Source organism: Xiphophorus couchianus, chromosome 5 (assembly GCF_001444195.1).
Source record: "Xiphophorus couchianus chromosome 5, X_couchianus-1.0, whole genome shotgun sequence".
Classification (NCBI taxonomy): domain Eukaryota; kingdom Metazoa; phylum Chordata; class Actinopteri; order Cyprinodontiformes; family Poeciliidae; genus Xiphophorus; species Xiphophorus couchianus.
In genome coordinates, this window is record NC_040232.1 from 28,409,020 (window position 1) to 28,424,840 (window position 15,821).

A 15,821-nucleotide genomic window follows, 5' to 3' on the forward strand; every position below is an offset into this window, starting at 1 on the left:
GGAAACTGGTGGCTTATGGACTGGAACACTGCAGTCTTGTTTCTTGCCCATGCTGACTGATTGATTTAATTGTGTCATTGTTTTTAGAGGGCTAAGTGCGCTGTTGTTTAACACTCTGTTTAGTATGTATGAGCTGCTCGCTGGGTTATTAGGGGTGACTTGATGACAAATAACCAGGGTCTGTAGAGGCCCGAGGCTTGATTAGAAAGGGCATCACTGCAGATACAAGGCTGCGTGCGGGTGTGTGTTGGTGTGTGTGTGTGTGTGTTTGGACCTTTTGGGACACCTAAATCAGCAAACATTACTTCATGGTCAATGTAGCCGCTCAATATAGCATCTGACACAATGTCAGTGTCGGCGAGAAAAAAAAAGATAAACACAAGACAACTTCAGCGACTGCCTTATAGTGGAATGACATAAAGTTGGAGTTAAAACACTGACTCCAGGTAAAACGGCCAGAGATTTAGATGTGAGCAGAGAATAATGTGAAAGTCTGCACACATCAGTAATATGCAAAAATATTTTAATCAAGTAAGTTTTACTTTCAGCCCACGATTAATGTCCATGTCATGACTCAAATTGTCTTACTAATTAATATTCAGATTAAAAGAAAGATGTAAGGACTGAACATTTTGTTTTTCATTAAAACAATTAAAATTTAGAATTAAGATGGACTTTTAGAAGTGGGATTCTGTGAAGAGGTAATGAACAGTCAGTATCTTACCTGAAGAGATGACTAAACAGAATTTGATTATGCCCTTTTGCATTACAGTTTATGCATTTTATATTAAAGATCTTGTGTGTCTGGGCCTGTTTGAGTCAAACATAACAAAACATGATTATGTTACTTGAAGGGATTATCTAAGGAAAAAAACGGTGGACATGTATCAAAACAATGTCCCTATAATTTCTACAATATTTCAGTTGTTTTAATTTCACAGTAGTAACGAAACAATTCCTTGGAAACTGAAAACATTCTGTTTTAGATAAAGTGTTACACAGAAAGGTTATCTGCAGACTACCATGTTGTTCACTGTAAAAAAGAAGGTTTTTTTTGTAATCATCAAAATCAAACGTGGCATTTGTGTGAACGTCAATAAAACTCAGTTTGGATGAACCTCTGAAACATTTGAGATTGAAGTCTTAAAATGGTAGAAATCAACTTTTTATCTTCGCTCCATTTTAACAAGAAGTTGCTTGAGCTAACCGAGGGACCAAATCTAATCCATGTTCATTAGAGTGAGGTCGCACAGAGAGCAGCGACTGAAAGAAAGACACCGACTGCTGATTAAAGTGGTTTGTGGCTTCAAGGTGTACGAAAGTTTTAAAATGTTTCTGTTTTTAAAAAAACCCAAAATTTACGAGGATTCGTAATGAGAAGGGAGAGAAATTGCTGGAGTTTTCTCTGGCTGAAATCAATGTCATGTTCAAGCTGTAATAAATGAGAAATGCTGATTACAACAGAAGGTATATGAATGTTTCTCACCTTGTCTTATAGGCTGGTGCTTGCTATAGGCCAGCGGAACGATAAGGAAACGAATCTCGGCCACAGGGCTCCAGTTATGTAGGATTCGGACGTTCCAGACTCCGGGTCGCAGCGGCTGGTTGAGTGGCGGACGATAGTGGGTGAACTCTGCACTCGCGTCGATCAGGATGTCGTAGGTGGCTGCGATGACGTTGGTGGGGTCGATCCAGACCACAGTGACTGTGACGTTTGGCCCTTTGTTCCACTTCTGCATGCCTACCGTCTCATCCATGGGGCCCATCAGGCCGCCGATGTTCCTGAACATGCGCTCTTTAGCGTCCCACTCTGTGCCAATCTGAGAGAAACAAAAGGAAAATTGAGAGGAGTGAGCATAAAGACTTGTGGAAAAATGAGGGCACCCCACAACAATCTGTGGGTTCTTCTCACATATTTTAACATATAATTATTTCATATCAATTTGAACAATACTAACAAAGCTGAGTAATGTAAATATACAACAAAAGCTAAAGAAATGTTCAACATTTTTGCAAAATGCAATAACAAATGCATTTAGCTTGATGTGCACTTGAATGTTGAAGTGAGTGAACACTCTTTTCACTGCATATGGAAGAATGGAGGACATTCAAAACAGCTCACAACAAGCACATTTATCCTAAGAGCCAAACACAATATCTTAGGGTTTAACTAAACCCTATGATGTAAGTATAGGACCCACAGCAGACTTTTGCTACTGTGGATATGACAGCGTACACAGCCTGTACAATCAGCATAAACCTCAGAAACTGCAGAAGATTAACTTTCATGACGGGTGCGCTCTAAGAAAAACAAGAAGTCCACAGTGAAGTTTACCAGAGAAACATTTTTTCCAGGCCTGGATGTCTGGGAAAATGTCATTTTGACTAAAGTTGAATTATTTGGACACCAGAGCAGAAGATTTTATTCTCAAACAATATATAGTACTCCAGGAAAAGAAATTCATGTCAGCTATGAAGCAGTAAGTGTCATGGTTTGGAGACCTGGTAAGTCCACTATCACCAATTCTACCATGTATCAGAGGATTCTTGAGGAATATGACTATTAGAAGTATTTCACTGAAGTTATTCCAGCCAAAGAAGGTCCAGCTTTGTTGATGTTTTATTCCAAGGAGTAATGAAAAGTACATTTTTGGTGTTTATCTGTAGCTACACCACTTTGTTTTTCAAACATAATCAATAAGATCATTCATGTTAGAGGAAATTAATGTTTAATGTGGTATTCTAAAATTTTCAATGCTGTGTATATGCTATAAATTCCCTCTTAGGACTTTATGCAGACCTGAATAATAAACAGAATGTCACTTGCTACAGAAACGTTTTTAACCCCCACCAAAGCTGCAGTAAATTATCATGAGAAGCAGTCCCCAGCATGATTTTTCCCATCAGTCAAAATCTACCTCAGTCATCACAACTGCCCTCCACTGTTAAAGAACGCACATGGCGACAAGCCTGATCCGTTTCCTCTTCCACATTTACGGTTTTCTTCCAGACGGCTGCTGCAACGCGCTGGATTGGGAGACAGGCGAAAGAAACATGCGGTGACGCCCCAACCACATCCCCAAGGTGTGAGTGGCAGAAGCAGGCAATGGACACCTTTACTCACCGAGAGACGGACTCGTTCTAAACAGTGAAGAAGATTACAACCTCAGATCAGTGAATAAAAAGCCAAAACAGTGGAAGACTCTAAGTATATCTAGACGCATCCATTATAGCCTTTTTTGACAGGAAAAAACATGGCAGTCTAGAGAGAAGAGATACATAAAAAGGGGCTTTCAAACGTTTCCACCAGCACTGGAAGAGGCTGCATTCTCTGTGACAATATATAGAGAGATAAAGTGAGAATAAAACCGAACAGGCAGTATCAGTGAGTAAAATATATCTGAATATGAATTAGAAACATAAAGTACAGCTGTGGAATATGAAAGAAGCTGACAGCTTGGATTGCACCAGAAGACTGCCTGAGGAACAACGAGCCTCTTCAGGGTATTATTTACAGAAAGCTTATTAGCCTTATAGTTAGTGTTCGAAGATTTGCAGAGCATTGGTTTTTAACGTCAGTTTAAAAAATGTTGTCAAAGGGATAGCATAGATTGTTTGAAGTCAAATTCTCTGATGTTTTCATTAGTAATATTTATCTTCAGAGATGCAACAACAAACTGGCTTTTGACAGTAACTGACCAGGCGCCGCTACGTCACACGGACAGCAGCGCTGCGGAACCGGGCTGTATTTGAAAAGGCGTTTCAAAATGAAGTCAGCAGTAGCACAAAGATGTAACAAAAACTGAATTTTTGATGGCTGTGTTGGACTTGAGAATGTTGGCAAACATTTGGAAATCTGAGTTAGGGTGCTGATCTAAGCATCCTGTGAATGCAGACACAGATTATTGTCTTAGTAATGCTAATCGCTGTTTTCCATCGACTGCTCTCTTGCATGCACAACGCGACGTTTCTTCTGCTCCTAATATAAATTAATGACCACTTACAGCAAAAAAAATGACAAAAATCATCATCCTTATGTCTCCACATATTGAAGTGGACACGTTTGTCTGCTGCTGCTGTTTTTGTTGCAGTCCCTCCCTGGATCTGGAATTATGTTACTGCCTGTGGCATCTCCTCAACTATCTCTCTTTATGCTGATGTGAGATGAAGTTCAAAGAATCTCTTTTATTAGGGACATAGCCAGGGCACAGCAACAAAACCGCGTTTTATTTATCTGAAGGTTAAGTCAAAATTATAGAAAACAATCTTATAGTGTGTTCGTTTTTTAAGTTCCTATATACCAAACGGCTACTTTTTAGTGAGTACTTTCTTCTAACCTAAGCTAAAACCTGTGTCTATGTTGAAAATGCCCTTGGCAGCAAAAACTGCTGTAAACCAATTATTACAGCTGCCAATGAGTCTTTTACGTCTAAGTGGAGGACTTTAGTTGGAGGCCAAGCCATAGCATCTCAAACAGAACTTCAGTCATAAGTCCTTACTTTGACTAGACCACTGCAAAAGCTGCATTTTAACTATTTATTTTGCCAAATTAAAATTTCCTTCTGCTTTGGATCATTTTTCGCGCTGCAGCTGTACCAATGATGGAGAAACAACTTCCTGTTACAGGAAAACCGTTTAGCCACCGTCATCGGTGGCTTAACCGATGCAGCATATCTGCTGCATATCGGATGATATGCTGCAAGGGACAGGGTATGCATACACAAACATGATTGACAGGACTAAGATCCTCCTCCTGGCTCTGATTGGTCATTTCTAACTGGGAGCCGTGCATTTCTGCAAGTGGTTGAAGGACAACTGGGAGGAGGCAGAAGAGCTTGATTTTTTTTTCACAGATTATCTATCTCATATTGTACTGTCATGACAAAAAAACCCACAACAGACAAAAAACTTTTTTTTAATGTAAAAGTTACATACAGCAGCTATAATAAATAAAATAATAATTTGAAAACTGCATTTTGCACTCATATCATTTTCATCTTACACTAAAGTGTGTTTCTGTTTCACCATTTTTGTTTCAGAGTGTGATAATATATATATTGAAGCAAAAGAACCCTTAAGACTCTGCAGCAAAAAAGTCTTTAAAATATTTTTTTTAGTTGAATTTGAATAAAGAAAGGATATTCGGATGGATGGATAGAGGGAGAACAAATCTAAACATCAGAAAAGCTAAATGAGTATGCAAAAGGAGACATGGAGCCGTGAGGATGATGAGGAAGGCAGCAACACACACATACATATACATGCGCATATACACAAAACTGACAGAAAAAAATGCCTGGGGCATGCTGGCAGAAATGTGAGAGGAAAGTCTGCTTTTGGAAGCGCTCATTGTGACAATGGTAGCTGATTAATACAGCCTCACCCTGCTGGAGGATCAATGGCTGACTGGAACTGATTCAGTATTACATCCTCCGAGAGCTTAGATTGCTGTGCACGGTAAAAATAGACATTACTTGCTTAAATGAAACCAACAGGAAAAGACAGAGATTCTTGGCCATCTGGTAAAGACACCTTGCTTTCATCTCAATTACTGGAGATTTTTCTGCAGTTCCAGCATTGTGGAGCGTGATCTGCTTTATATAGCGAATCAGCTGCCTTGTTTGGCTTTTGTATAGCTTTTTGCATTAAGCCAGATGGACACACACACACACACTGAAGCCTACAATCGAGCTTTTCAAAGTTATGCAGTATTATTGACTGAATGTTGAATTGTGTTCCAGGGAGAGCTTGGAAACGGCCGTCTAAACTTAAGGTTGCGGAAAACAAGGCTGCCTATGCTTATGCGTCGCAGGTAGGAGGGAAGCTCAAGAGACTTGGATCTTGCCCTCAGTTTATTCGGCAACAAGCATTGATTAAGTGCAACATACAGTAAATAATGAACAGAAGGTTCTGCTGCAGTCCAGACAGCACATTTTTCAAGCCGTTTCAAGCCAGACGAGTGGGCAGCATACCCTTTAAGCTCTACAGGCCTTACTCTAACTGAACATGCATTTTAAGCATACAGAGTTTAATAGGAGGCACATAAACACTGCTTGACAAGCTGTCTGCCTAATAACCAAAAGCCAAATCCGCTCCTTGAGAAGAAAAAGAAGACAGTATTGTAAACATGCTGCTGTTTACTTTGGGCAGCACCAGAGAAAAAAGGCTTCAATGCAAATGATTGAGTTGGATATGAAAAGTGTGTTGTGTCCATTTGTATTTAACCCTGTTTTCTCTGATACCACTATATATAACATAATAAAGTTCTGCGAGGTAACGCAAAAGAAAAAAAAAACTTCTGTGTCCCCTAGGGGGCGCCGTAAGATTCAGTTTTATGGCTTACAAAAACCTACATAGAAAACTAACAAAGGACACAACCCTGAACAATACCATGGCAAAACATGGTGGTAGCACCATCATGCTGTGGGAGCGTAGGTCAAAGTTTATAGGAAGATGGATGAAGCTAAATACTGAGCTCCAAAATAGGAGAAATAGTTAAAGGCTGCAAAAGTTTTGATATTTAGGCAGTGTTTCTCTTCCTAGCAGAACACTATCCATACAGCCAGAACTAAATGGTTTAGATAAAGTGTATTTATGTATTAGGCCTGGTGAAAATCCACACCTAAACCCAATTTGGAAATAGTGGAAAGAAGAAGAACTGGCACAAAAGTATCAGTTTCTAGATGCGTGAAGCAGCGAGACACTTAACGTGCAGTCAAAGGTAGTTCAACAAAGTGTTAACTTGAAAGGGCTTAAAGCAAATTTTGTCATTTTTTTTATTTTTGACCTCCAACTGTCTCCAGTGATCTGAAGTTGAGCGTAACCTTTCTGAATGCAGAATAAAGAAGTTCAAAAAGTTTGGAAGGTCTTGTTCATGGGTACAAATTTTAACATGTTTAATGCAAATTTCGGCCGACAGTTTGTAGTCAAACAACGTTCACAGCATTCGCTTATTACAATAGCTGGAAGTTTGATGGAAAATTAACTATTAACTTCTTCCAAAGCAGGCCAAAGAGAGATTACCTTCTGGCCCTTTTCAGCTACAGCCTACAGCATACAATGACCTCCACATTTAGCTTGTCACTGGCTGTGTGTCTACTCATTAGGTTTTGGCTTAAGACCAATACCCAATTAAATCGCATGACCTCTCAGCAAAGCACAGCCTTATTTCTCTGATGGATGATTGGCTTTTTTGAAGAACTATTACTGAACTGGCAGCTTTGTCATTACTTTTCCCCCCAGTGTTTGGATCCCTATTCTTTAATAGATCTCGCTCTAATCACTCAAAGTTTTATGTAAGCTTGAAAGGAAGAAAGTTGGAAGGAGAAACTCCTGATTTAGCAACTTTTTATATTTCACTTTTATTACTTTCCTGAACATACCCCCTATATACAAACGTTCCCTCCACATCGCGAGCTTGCCGGCGCCAATAGTCTGACACCTCCATTAAATAAGGCAGGTCAGTTTGATCAATCAGGGGCATGGATAGTCTCGCTCTACATCTGGCTTTGTTTGAAACCACAGGGCATGAGCACCCCTGGAGGCTCATTAGTGACACTTTTTAGAGGAGGAAAATGAAACACAGGTGAACAAACTTCAGACTTTTACAAGAGAGGGATTCCAGGAGCAACACTGACTGATTCCCACGGGGCTCTCTTTAACCCGCAGGGAAAGATTGATGAATGCTAAGAAAGACACGGGGCAAAGATGGATGTGACGAGACGGATGATGAGAACATGTGTCCAACTCTGAGGAAGAACTTTTGGCACCAAAACAGACTTTGGTTTATAGTTTAATCGATCTTAAGCAGGCCCCTGTAGCTTTTGATTGTTAAAAAAGAACGGTAAATGGACAAAGTAAAAATGACTAATGACCAGAAAGTTATTTAGACCTCACCTTGAACTTACAAAGTACAAATTTCAAACTGTCCTTATTTAGTTGACAAACATTAAGTTAAAATGAATAGATCTGTGAGTGAAAAACTAAGTACATCTCAGGAACAACGTTTAGCAATGTATGCCTGGACGTTTTCTGTTGACTATTAGAGTTTAAATTTATGGCCCGACTCAATCCTGACCCGAATCTCTGGTCAGATGAGGCCAGAGTTATTTGTTTGATGGTCAGGTCTGGTTCGAACCCAGTAAGCATTCCTGCACAGCTGTCTTCCGGTTCGACCACAGCAGTACAACCAGGCCAAGACTTTGACTGAGCCATTGCAGCACCCTGATATGATTCTTTTTCACCAATTTAATTTGTCTGCTGCTATATTTGAGACCACTGTCCTACTGAGGGCCCAATTTGGTCGTGTGTCAGCTGTGGGACAGATAACCTCACATTTGACTCTGACAGTATTGGTGTCCAGGTTCTGTGGCTTTGAAACGAGCCTGCAGCCTTGCTAGGCTGCACACACCTGCAAAGATTAGCATTTTCCACATGGTTTAGAAAAGGTTTTATAACCCTTTCCAGGTTATTGGCAGAAACAATTTGGTCATTTACAACTTTGCATGGTATTTATCACACTTCATTACGCTTCAAACCTACACCTGAAAAAAAAACTCTGGCATTTATAGACGTGCTATAACCTTCTGATGATCAGTTAAACAAGTGCATTTTATTAGTGACACCTATTAAATCCTGTTCAAAGGAGCAATCAAACTCACATATATAAATATACATAGACACATTTATATATATTTACATTTTGGCTGTTAATAAAAAAGCTAATTGCTTGCAAGGTTCCAGTGACGTGCTTGCTCACGTACTCATCCTTTGTTTATATTCCTGTCCCAACTAGAGTATCTATTTCCTCTTAGACTGATCTCACCAAAGCTTTTGTGATAATTGGACAGATAGGCTTTTTGGTGGTATTGCTCTTACCTACTGGTTTTATGTAGAGTTGGTGACCCCAGGATCCCACTCTTTGAAGTGGTTCTCCAACATTGAGCTTTGGAGATATTTTTTATTTATTTTGGTTTTTTTTTAATCTTCTTTACTACGTATATTCTTAATACTGTGTGGTGACAAAAAAAGAGGAAAATGTCTGGATTATATTTCCAAGAAGTTTTGATCAAATAATAAAAAATAGATTAACAAAATTAGGTAAATTCATTTTATAGGACTCCTTTAATAAGCTATGTGCTATTGGCTCTGTGAAACACAATTAAAAGATTTTTTCCTGCACTGAATAAATGTACTTAAGCTAAAGCTTAGGCTACTAAAACAAAGAGCAAACTATTTTTAAGGCCTTTAATACATCTTTCCAGGGGTGCCCATAAATGTGAAGGGTACTGCATGTATATCTGTATAAATTTGGAACAATGTGCTACGAGCAAGGATAAAACCGGTTAGATTCACGTAGCAGAGTAATAAACCTCTCAATGTCAAATCCGTGCAATAAGTGAAATACTAATTTTAACTGTGTTGGCTTCGAGTGCCTCTATATTAAAAGTTCAAAAAGAGCCATACACGCGCCCAGGAGGCAGAGAAGGAAGAGTAAAAAGAAAGAAAGAAACGTGTCTGGCTTTGTACATATCTAAAGAAGGACAGGGAACACGTTGTTCAGCCAGCCGCGTGGTTTATCTCGGAAACTACAGTTGTAAAACCAGAGTAATATGGTTCATATCTGCTAAGTTGACAAAAAGCACCGACCCTCTGCAGCAGAGTCAGGCTGTCTCATTTAAGCTCTTTCTGCCGGTTTTGACTGACAGACGGACAAACTGAGTGACAGTCAAGGCGCTGCAGCCGACGACAAATGCTTTCCAATGCTTAGCATCCAGATAAAAGCCACCGTTCACATTGCTTCTCTGTCACTCACGGCTTCGCAGGCCTGACACACAGAAAGCGTCTCTTTCTGATTCCTTCTGAGTCGGTACCCAAAGGTGAACAAGGTGAAGGTGAGTGTGAGTGTGCTGGTTGCAGGCTCGAAACAAAGCAAACAAACTCACTGACAGATTTGTTGACATTTCTGCACCTCGCAAAGCAGGATAACGCCGGGAGAAAAAGGTCAATTTATATTTGCTCAGTTAATTTCTTTCTAGACTAGACTGGCTGTCGCATCACAGCTGAGTGACTGTATCCTAAACAGAAACAAAGATTAACATAACAAGACAATCAGGGGAAGCATCCCGGTGTGAAGGTGAGGAGTCATTATATTAGGAGGCAACAAACGAGCGACACGTGAGGCACTCATCTCCGTAGACTCGGGTGCATTCAATCAACTCGCATTTTACAAGGCCATCACAGGCAATGGTTTAATTGTGTGAAGATGTGCTGCTATAACTATGGGCAATAAAGGAATGAATAAAATGTCACTGTAGCGATAAACTGCAAATAATGTATAATTATAGATTTATTCTGGGGTATATTTTGGCCTGAATACTCCCAGGTCTGCAGAATCAGAAAATTCCCCGTTTGATGACATGAAGAAGGCAGAAAGATCTCAATAGCAACCAACCATGCTCCGATTTAAAAACATTGTAAAAGACAGGAGAGCCAGTCGTATGTAGTTTGTCCTGCAAGAATTACAAGGACATTTCTTTTTTTTACCCCTGCAGGGGGTCTTTTGTGGGCTCTAGTGTCCCTTATATGACAGCAGACTGACAGGAAACGGGGAAGGAGAGGGGGGAAGACATGCGGCAAATTTCGTCGGGTCCGGGAGTCGAACCCGCGATGGCTGCGTCGAGGACTCAAGGCCTCCAAATACGGGTCGCGCTAACCACTACGCCACCACGGCACGCCCACAAGGAAATTTCTAAGCTACTGAGACTCTAGTAAACACTCTAATGGCTTTCTGGTTGTTTTATTTTTTTTTGCCAAAATATGTTCTTGATTTAAAAATAAATAAATAAATCAAACTAAAAACAGATAAGACTCACCTCGGCAAACTGAAGCCGGCTGAATGTGCTGCCTGGAAGCGAGGTCAGCTCAAAGTTCCTTTTTGGTGCCACCCAGGTCTCCATGATCTCCAGCTTGCTTGTTGCCAGGTTGGTGGCATGGTGCTTGACCAGGTAGCCCTGGAACTGGTCTAGGTGGAAGTAGAGATGCACTGACACAGGGTGGCCCATTGGGAAATACCTGACACAATAAAAAAAAGGATAAATCCATCAGAAAAGCCTCAGACTATGGAGCAGCTTTTCACAGATAGGACTGTAAAAAGGGAGAAAGGAAGATTTTCAGGATTTATTTAGGTAATGTCTAGAGGGAGTCTGCCTTGCACATGCTAATGTGGCCGGATGCAAATGTGTACTTGCTGTAAAGGTTAGTGGGGAGTCAATGTGCTCTGTAATTGTGTGACATGGTGGACATTAATTCAATGACCTTTAACAGAGATGTAATCTGTCAAAGACATGTCGACAATACAGATTATTCCAGGGAAGTGCTACTCGTCGGCTGTTAAACCCACACTTATGTGACTGGAGTTTATACGTTTTATTATCTGGGCCTGAACACTGAACATTATTATGAAGGACACTATTATAACAAAACTACCCCATTATAACAAAACTACCCCTTAAATCATCTAACCTGGGTATTCTCATTACTTCCATAAGTACAGGTCCATCTTAGATAAGGATCAGAAACATGATCAGCAATTTAAAAAAGAAATTCAGCACAACATAAAAAAGGTGGGGCATTTTTTTAAGAGGTCAAAAAAAAGATGGGTGTAACTTTTGAAAATTTTCAGTATGACAAACCCAAACAAGAAGGCATACCTACATTTACTGTCTTTTTTTAGATTTGCTGCTAAGATTAGGCCTGATCAAAAGGAAAATAAAAACAATAGAACTGCCCTATAGGATATATTTATACAGTTTAGGAATCTGTAAGTACTAAATATAACCTGATTTAAACATGTTTTTTTTAGCCTCAGTGCAATTTACTGACTATTTGATATATATTTGACAGTTCATATGATTTGTATATATTTATTATGTCAATCAATCAATCAAATATAATTTGCATAGCACTGTTTAGCAACACGGCATTTCAAAGTGCTTACATCATAAAATCACAAAAATACAAAGTCATAGGATAACGTACACTTATAATGTACACTTATGTACGTAATACTTATGTATTATAAAGTGTCTTTATAATACTCACCTAATTTTCCATGCGTACCTAATATCATTTGAAAGCAGCGTCAAAGATATCCATACATATTTCATTAGAACTCATCCATTTCTCCTTTAGATACAAGAATAAAAATAATTATGCTAGCCAAAATGCACTAGTGGTTGAGGTAGCACATACACAGTGGCGGTGGGTCACCCTGATCTGACCTCACAAATGCTAAACACAGTCCTACCCCTTGTGAAAATCCTTCTCAAAATAGCTGAAGCTCTAATAATTTCAAAGATGCGGCCTACTGCTTCATGTTACGGCCTATGCATTACAAATGGGATGCAGTTAAAATTAAAGTGTGTATGAAAGCAAGTGTCTCAATACCTTTGGTAATATAGTGCACCTTAAAACTCTTGTAAACCACAAAGAGAATAACGGCAAATAACATATCTATTGTTAAGTGGGTGTGTGAGTACTGATGCGAGAAAAGGAACAAAGAACAATGTAAGCTGGCAGCATGGAGTTGAACTGGGTCATCCAGTTATCTGAAGCAGAATGAAGATCTCGCCCTGTGATTAGAGTGTTTATTTGTGCGTGGCTTCATATGTGGCAGAGGGCTGCCTTGAGGCCAGACAGCCGCAGCAACTTCTGGAAAAACATAAAAGGATTGAGAGGGGGCGATGTTGGGGGATGCTCAACAGCTGCTGACTGCTCATGTTCTCACTCCTTCTCACCCAGATTTCTAATCTCTGTGTATCCCAAACTCCTTATTCCACGTTTTCTTGTGTACACACACACACACACACACCTTAACACAAACACACAGTGTTCCCCCCAGCTCCCCTGTGCAGCAGGCAGCCTCATCAGTATTCAGCTAAAGCACCAAGAGTTAACCAGAGCTAGCAAACGCTACCCTGACAAGCAGAACAGCAAATACTTACACCCCAAGGAGTGCATTGCACACTCCCCCCAATCTCTTGCTTCGTTTTCTGTGTCTTTCTCCTTTCCTTTATTTTTTCGCCCCTCTTGCAGCTCTTGGCGCTTTTCTTTCACCTTGCTTTACCTCGGCTCTCAGGTCTCTCTGACCTGCCTTTCCAAAAAGCCGATACGAGAGGCTGAGCGAAGGGGGCCGGACAGCAACCTGCACAGAAGCTCCATTCAGGCTTTTACTGCTCTGCCTCTCCAAGAAAGTCACAGCAAGCTGCTAAAAGATCCAAATCACTCTTCTTGTTCGTCTACTCTCTTTCACCATAGTCTTATGCCGAAGCCAAACCACCCATCTGTTAGTCTCGATGTATGCTTTGCATGCAGGCAGCAACAAACACCTCTGCCATATGAGAGCAAACTTAGCACAACAGGCAGTTCCTATAAACAAACTCCTAAGTAATCATTTTTGCTGTGTCACGCGTCAAGGTAAACCCTGATCGATTGAATTACTTGGCTTCATCGGTAAAATTTCAGACCGATAAAATATAAAGAAGACAGCTCAAGGCACGGGGCTTTGCATCGTTTCACTGGACTAATTACACATTCAGTCATTATGCCGACAAACCAGAGAGAGGCCAGATATGTACAAGTGTAATTTTTATTTGTCTCCATTTTATTTATCTCATTGTTCTTAAAGCTTTTGTGTGCTTCTTCCAAACCGTTTCAATGAAATCTATGAGAGATTATTAAATTAGAAAAAGCTTTTAATGCAAAGAAGGGAATGCAATGAATGAAGAATTGTATTTTTGAGAGAACATCCACATCTAAATGTTTATCATTAAAAAAAAAAGAACTTAGAGAATCACTTTGTCACACTGCAGCAGAAGTATCAAACTATGGGGGGAAAAATAGAGAAGATCCAAAGAAATTCAAACTTTCCAAGGAGATTTTTCTGTTCAAGGAAAACAAGATGTATGTGAACTGTAGCATTTGTCGATCTTATTGAGAGATGTCTTTTAAAGGCTTTTCTAACTAAATAACTGCTGTGTAGTATACTATTTTTATAGATCAAAATCTAAAAATTTAAAACAGCCTTTACCTGAAGAAGGCCACAGTCTTTGATCAAAGTTTTATTTAGATTTACAAAAGTTAAGAAATGTTGGTAGGTGAGTTCATTAGTTTCTGAGCCCATTACTAACATCATTATGTAATAAATGCATTGTGGTTCTTTTAAATGTGATTGCTTTTTTCTTCTCTGCTGTTAACACATTAATTAGGTATGAAATTTGTATTGATTAGTCTATTTAGCTGTAAAACATTTCAATACACTTCATTCGCTGAACACAAATATCTACAACCTGCAAATCCTTGACACCCCCTCTAAAAAACGTTTTATAATTACTTCTTTTAATAGTTCAAATACTAAATACACTATAATATGCATTAATGCGCCCAGTGGAAATGGACATTGCATAGAACACTAAGCTAAAATCTACAGTCTTCCTTTTCTCCACTCTTGGGGGAACAGACAATCAATACCAATAAAGGTATTTCCTTTTAGAGCTGCTGTTCAGTGTTGTTTAATGTTGTCACAACATGTTAGTGAAAATACATTTTCACTTACTGATGAAAGACCTAGAAATTTACCTGCTTCATCACAGACCATGGGAGCTCAGGATTATAAGAGTATCAGAGAACTAAGAGCAGCATTCAAATTATGGTTCACATTAGAATATAATATATTCTTGGGAGGACAAGAATGTCCCCCTTCTCCAACTAACTACTGGGATTGTGGCAGGATTCTACAATTTGGTATTTTTATCAGTAGTTTCACCTAGTAGGAGTATAATTTGCTGATGTAAACACTCACACTGTCCCTGAGCAAAACAGACAAACAGGATTAAAAGCTCAAACAGGATGAATGAATCTGTGAAAGTCCTGTCACTAAAGATACTGCTATGTATTTTCTCATTTAACTTTCTCCTTTTGCAGAGAATCATTCTTGCTCCTTTCACCCTCTGATGTTTTTCCTCGGAGTCTGCAGACTCTCTGCTGTAAATCAAAGAAATTGCTGTAATGGTCGTAAAGCCTAGAACACAAACATAAACCTGAGAAAAAAACGATTAGATTCAACCCTATGACTTTATTTAGCTCTGGATCTGGACTGCATTTACTACATGGCGGCATATTTTTGAACAACACCTGTTTATACATTTTAGTTCAGTTTTGTATTTTTAACCGGCTTTATGACTAGATTGCATCTATAAGACTTTTATCCATTTATTTTGGCTCTCTGTGACCTTGTGTTTTTGCTCATGCATTGATCCATTTTTATAGCTTTAGAACTGTCTTAGTATTGTTGTGTCTGGGTTATGTTTTCTGACTTGTAGTATTTATGATACAGCAATATAGAGGAGCCATGGTATTTTGCTATAAAGCAAAAAAAAAAAAAAAAAAAAAACCCTGAATATGTGAGAATCAAACTCACTGTAAAATGCAGCAGGAAGTTGTAACTGAAAAAAATAAGTAAATAAAATTTGTCTATACTTGTTTATTGTTGCAGGATTATGAGGGAGTTTGGCGCCTTTTTCCCGGCGGTCATTAGGTGAGAGTTCAGGGTAGATTAGTCATACCTGCATACTTACACTCTCACATGCACAACTTTATCTCAAATAGACACACATCATTTGTGACCTCTGGGTTTTTAACCATTTACAATTGTCCCCATTGCTTCAATTAAAAAAGAAAAAAAAAAAAAAAGCACTACGTTGCCAAAACGTATTGGGTCACGACTCCAAATGAATTAATTCAGTTGCTTGAACCAGATAACA

The 15,821-nt window shown here is 39.2% G+C and overlaps 1 protein-coding gene across 1 annotated transcript in view; it reads right to left on the reverse strand.

Moving 5' to 3' along the window:
- The window catches only part of LOC114144899 (xylosyltransferase 1-like), a 109,083-nt gene that overhangs the window by 9,283 nt on the left and 83,979 nt on the right, over positions 1-15,821 (reverse strand). The window contains exons 9-10 of the mRNA XM_028018128.1: positions 10,875-11,073; positions 1,487-1,820 (exon numbers count right to left, since the gene is read on the reverse strand). Of these exons, the coding sequence (XP_027873929.1) occupies positions 1,487-1,820; positions 10,875-11,073 (533 nt within the window). The remainder of the gene's footprint in view (positions 1-1,486; positions 1,821-10,874; positions 11,074-15,821) is intronic.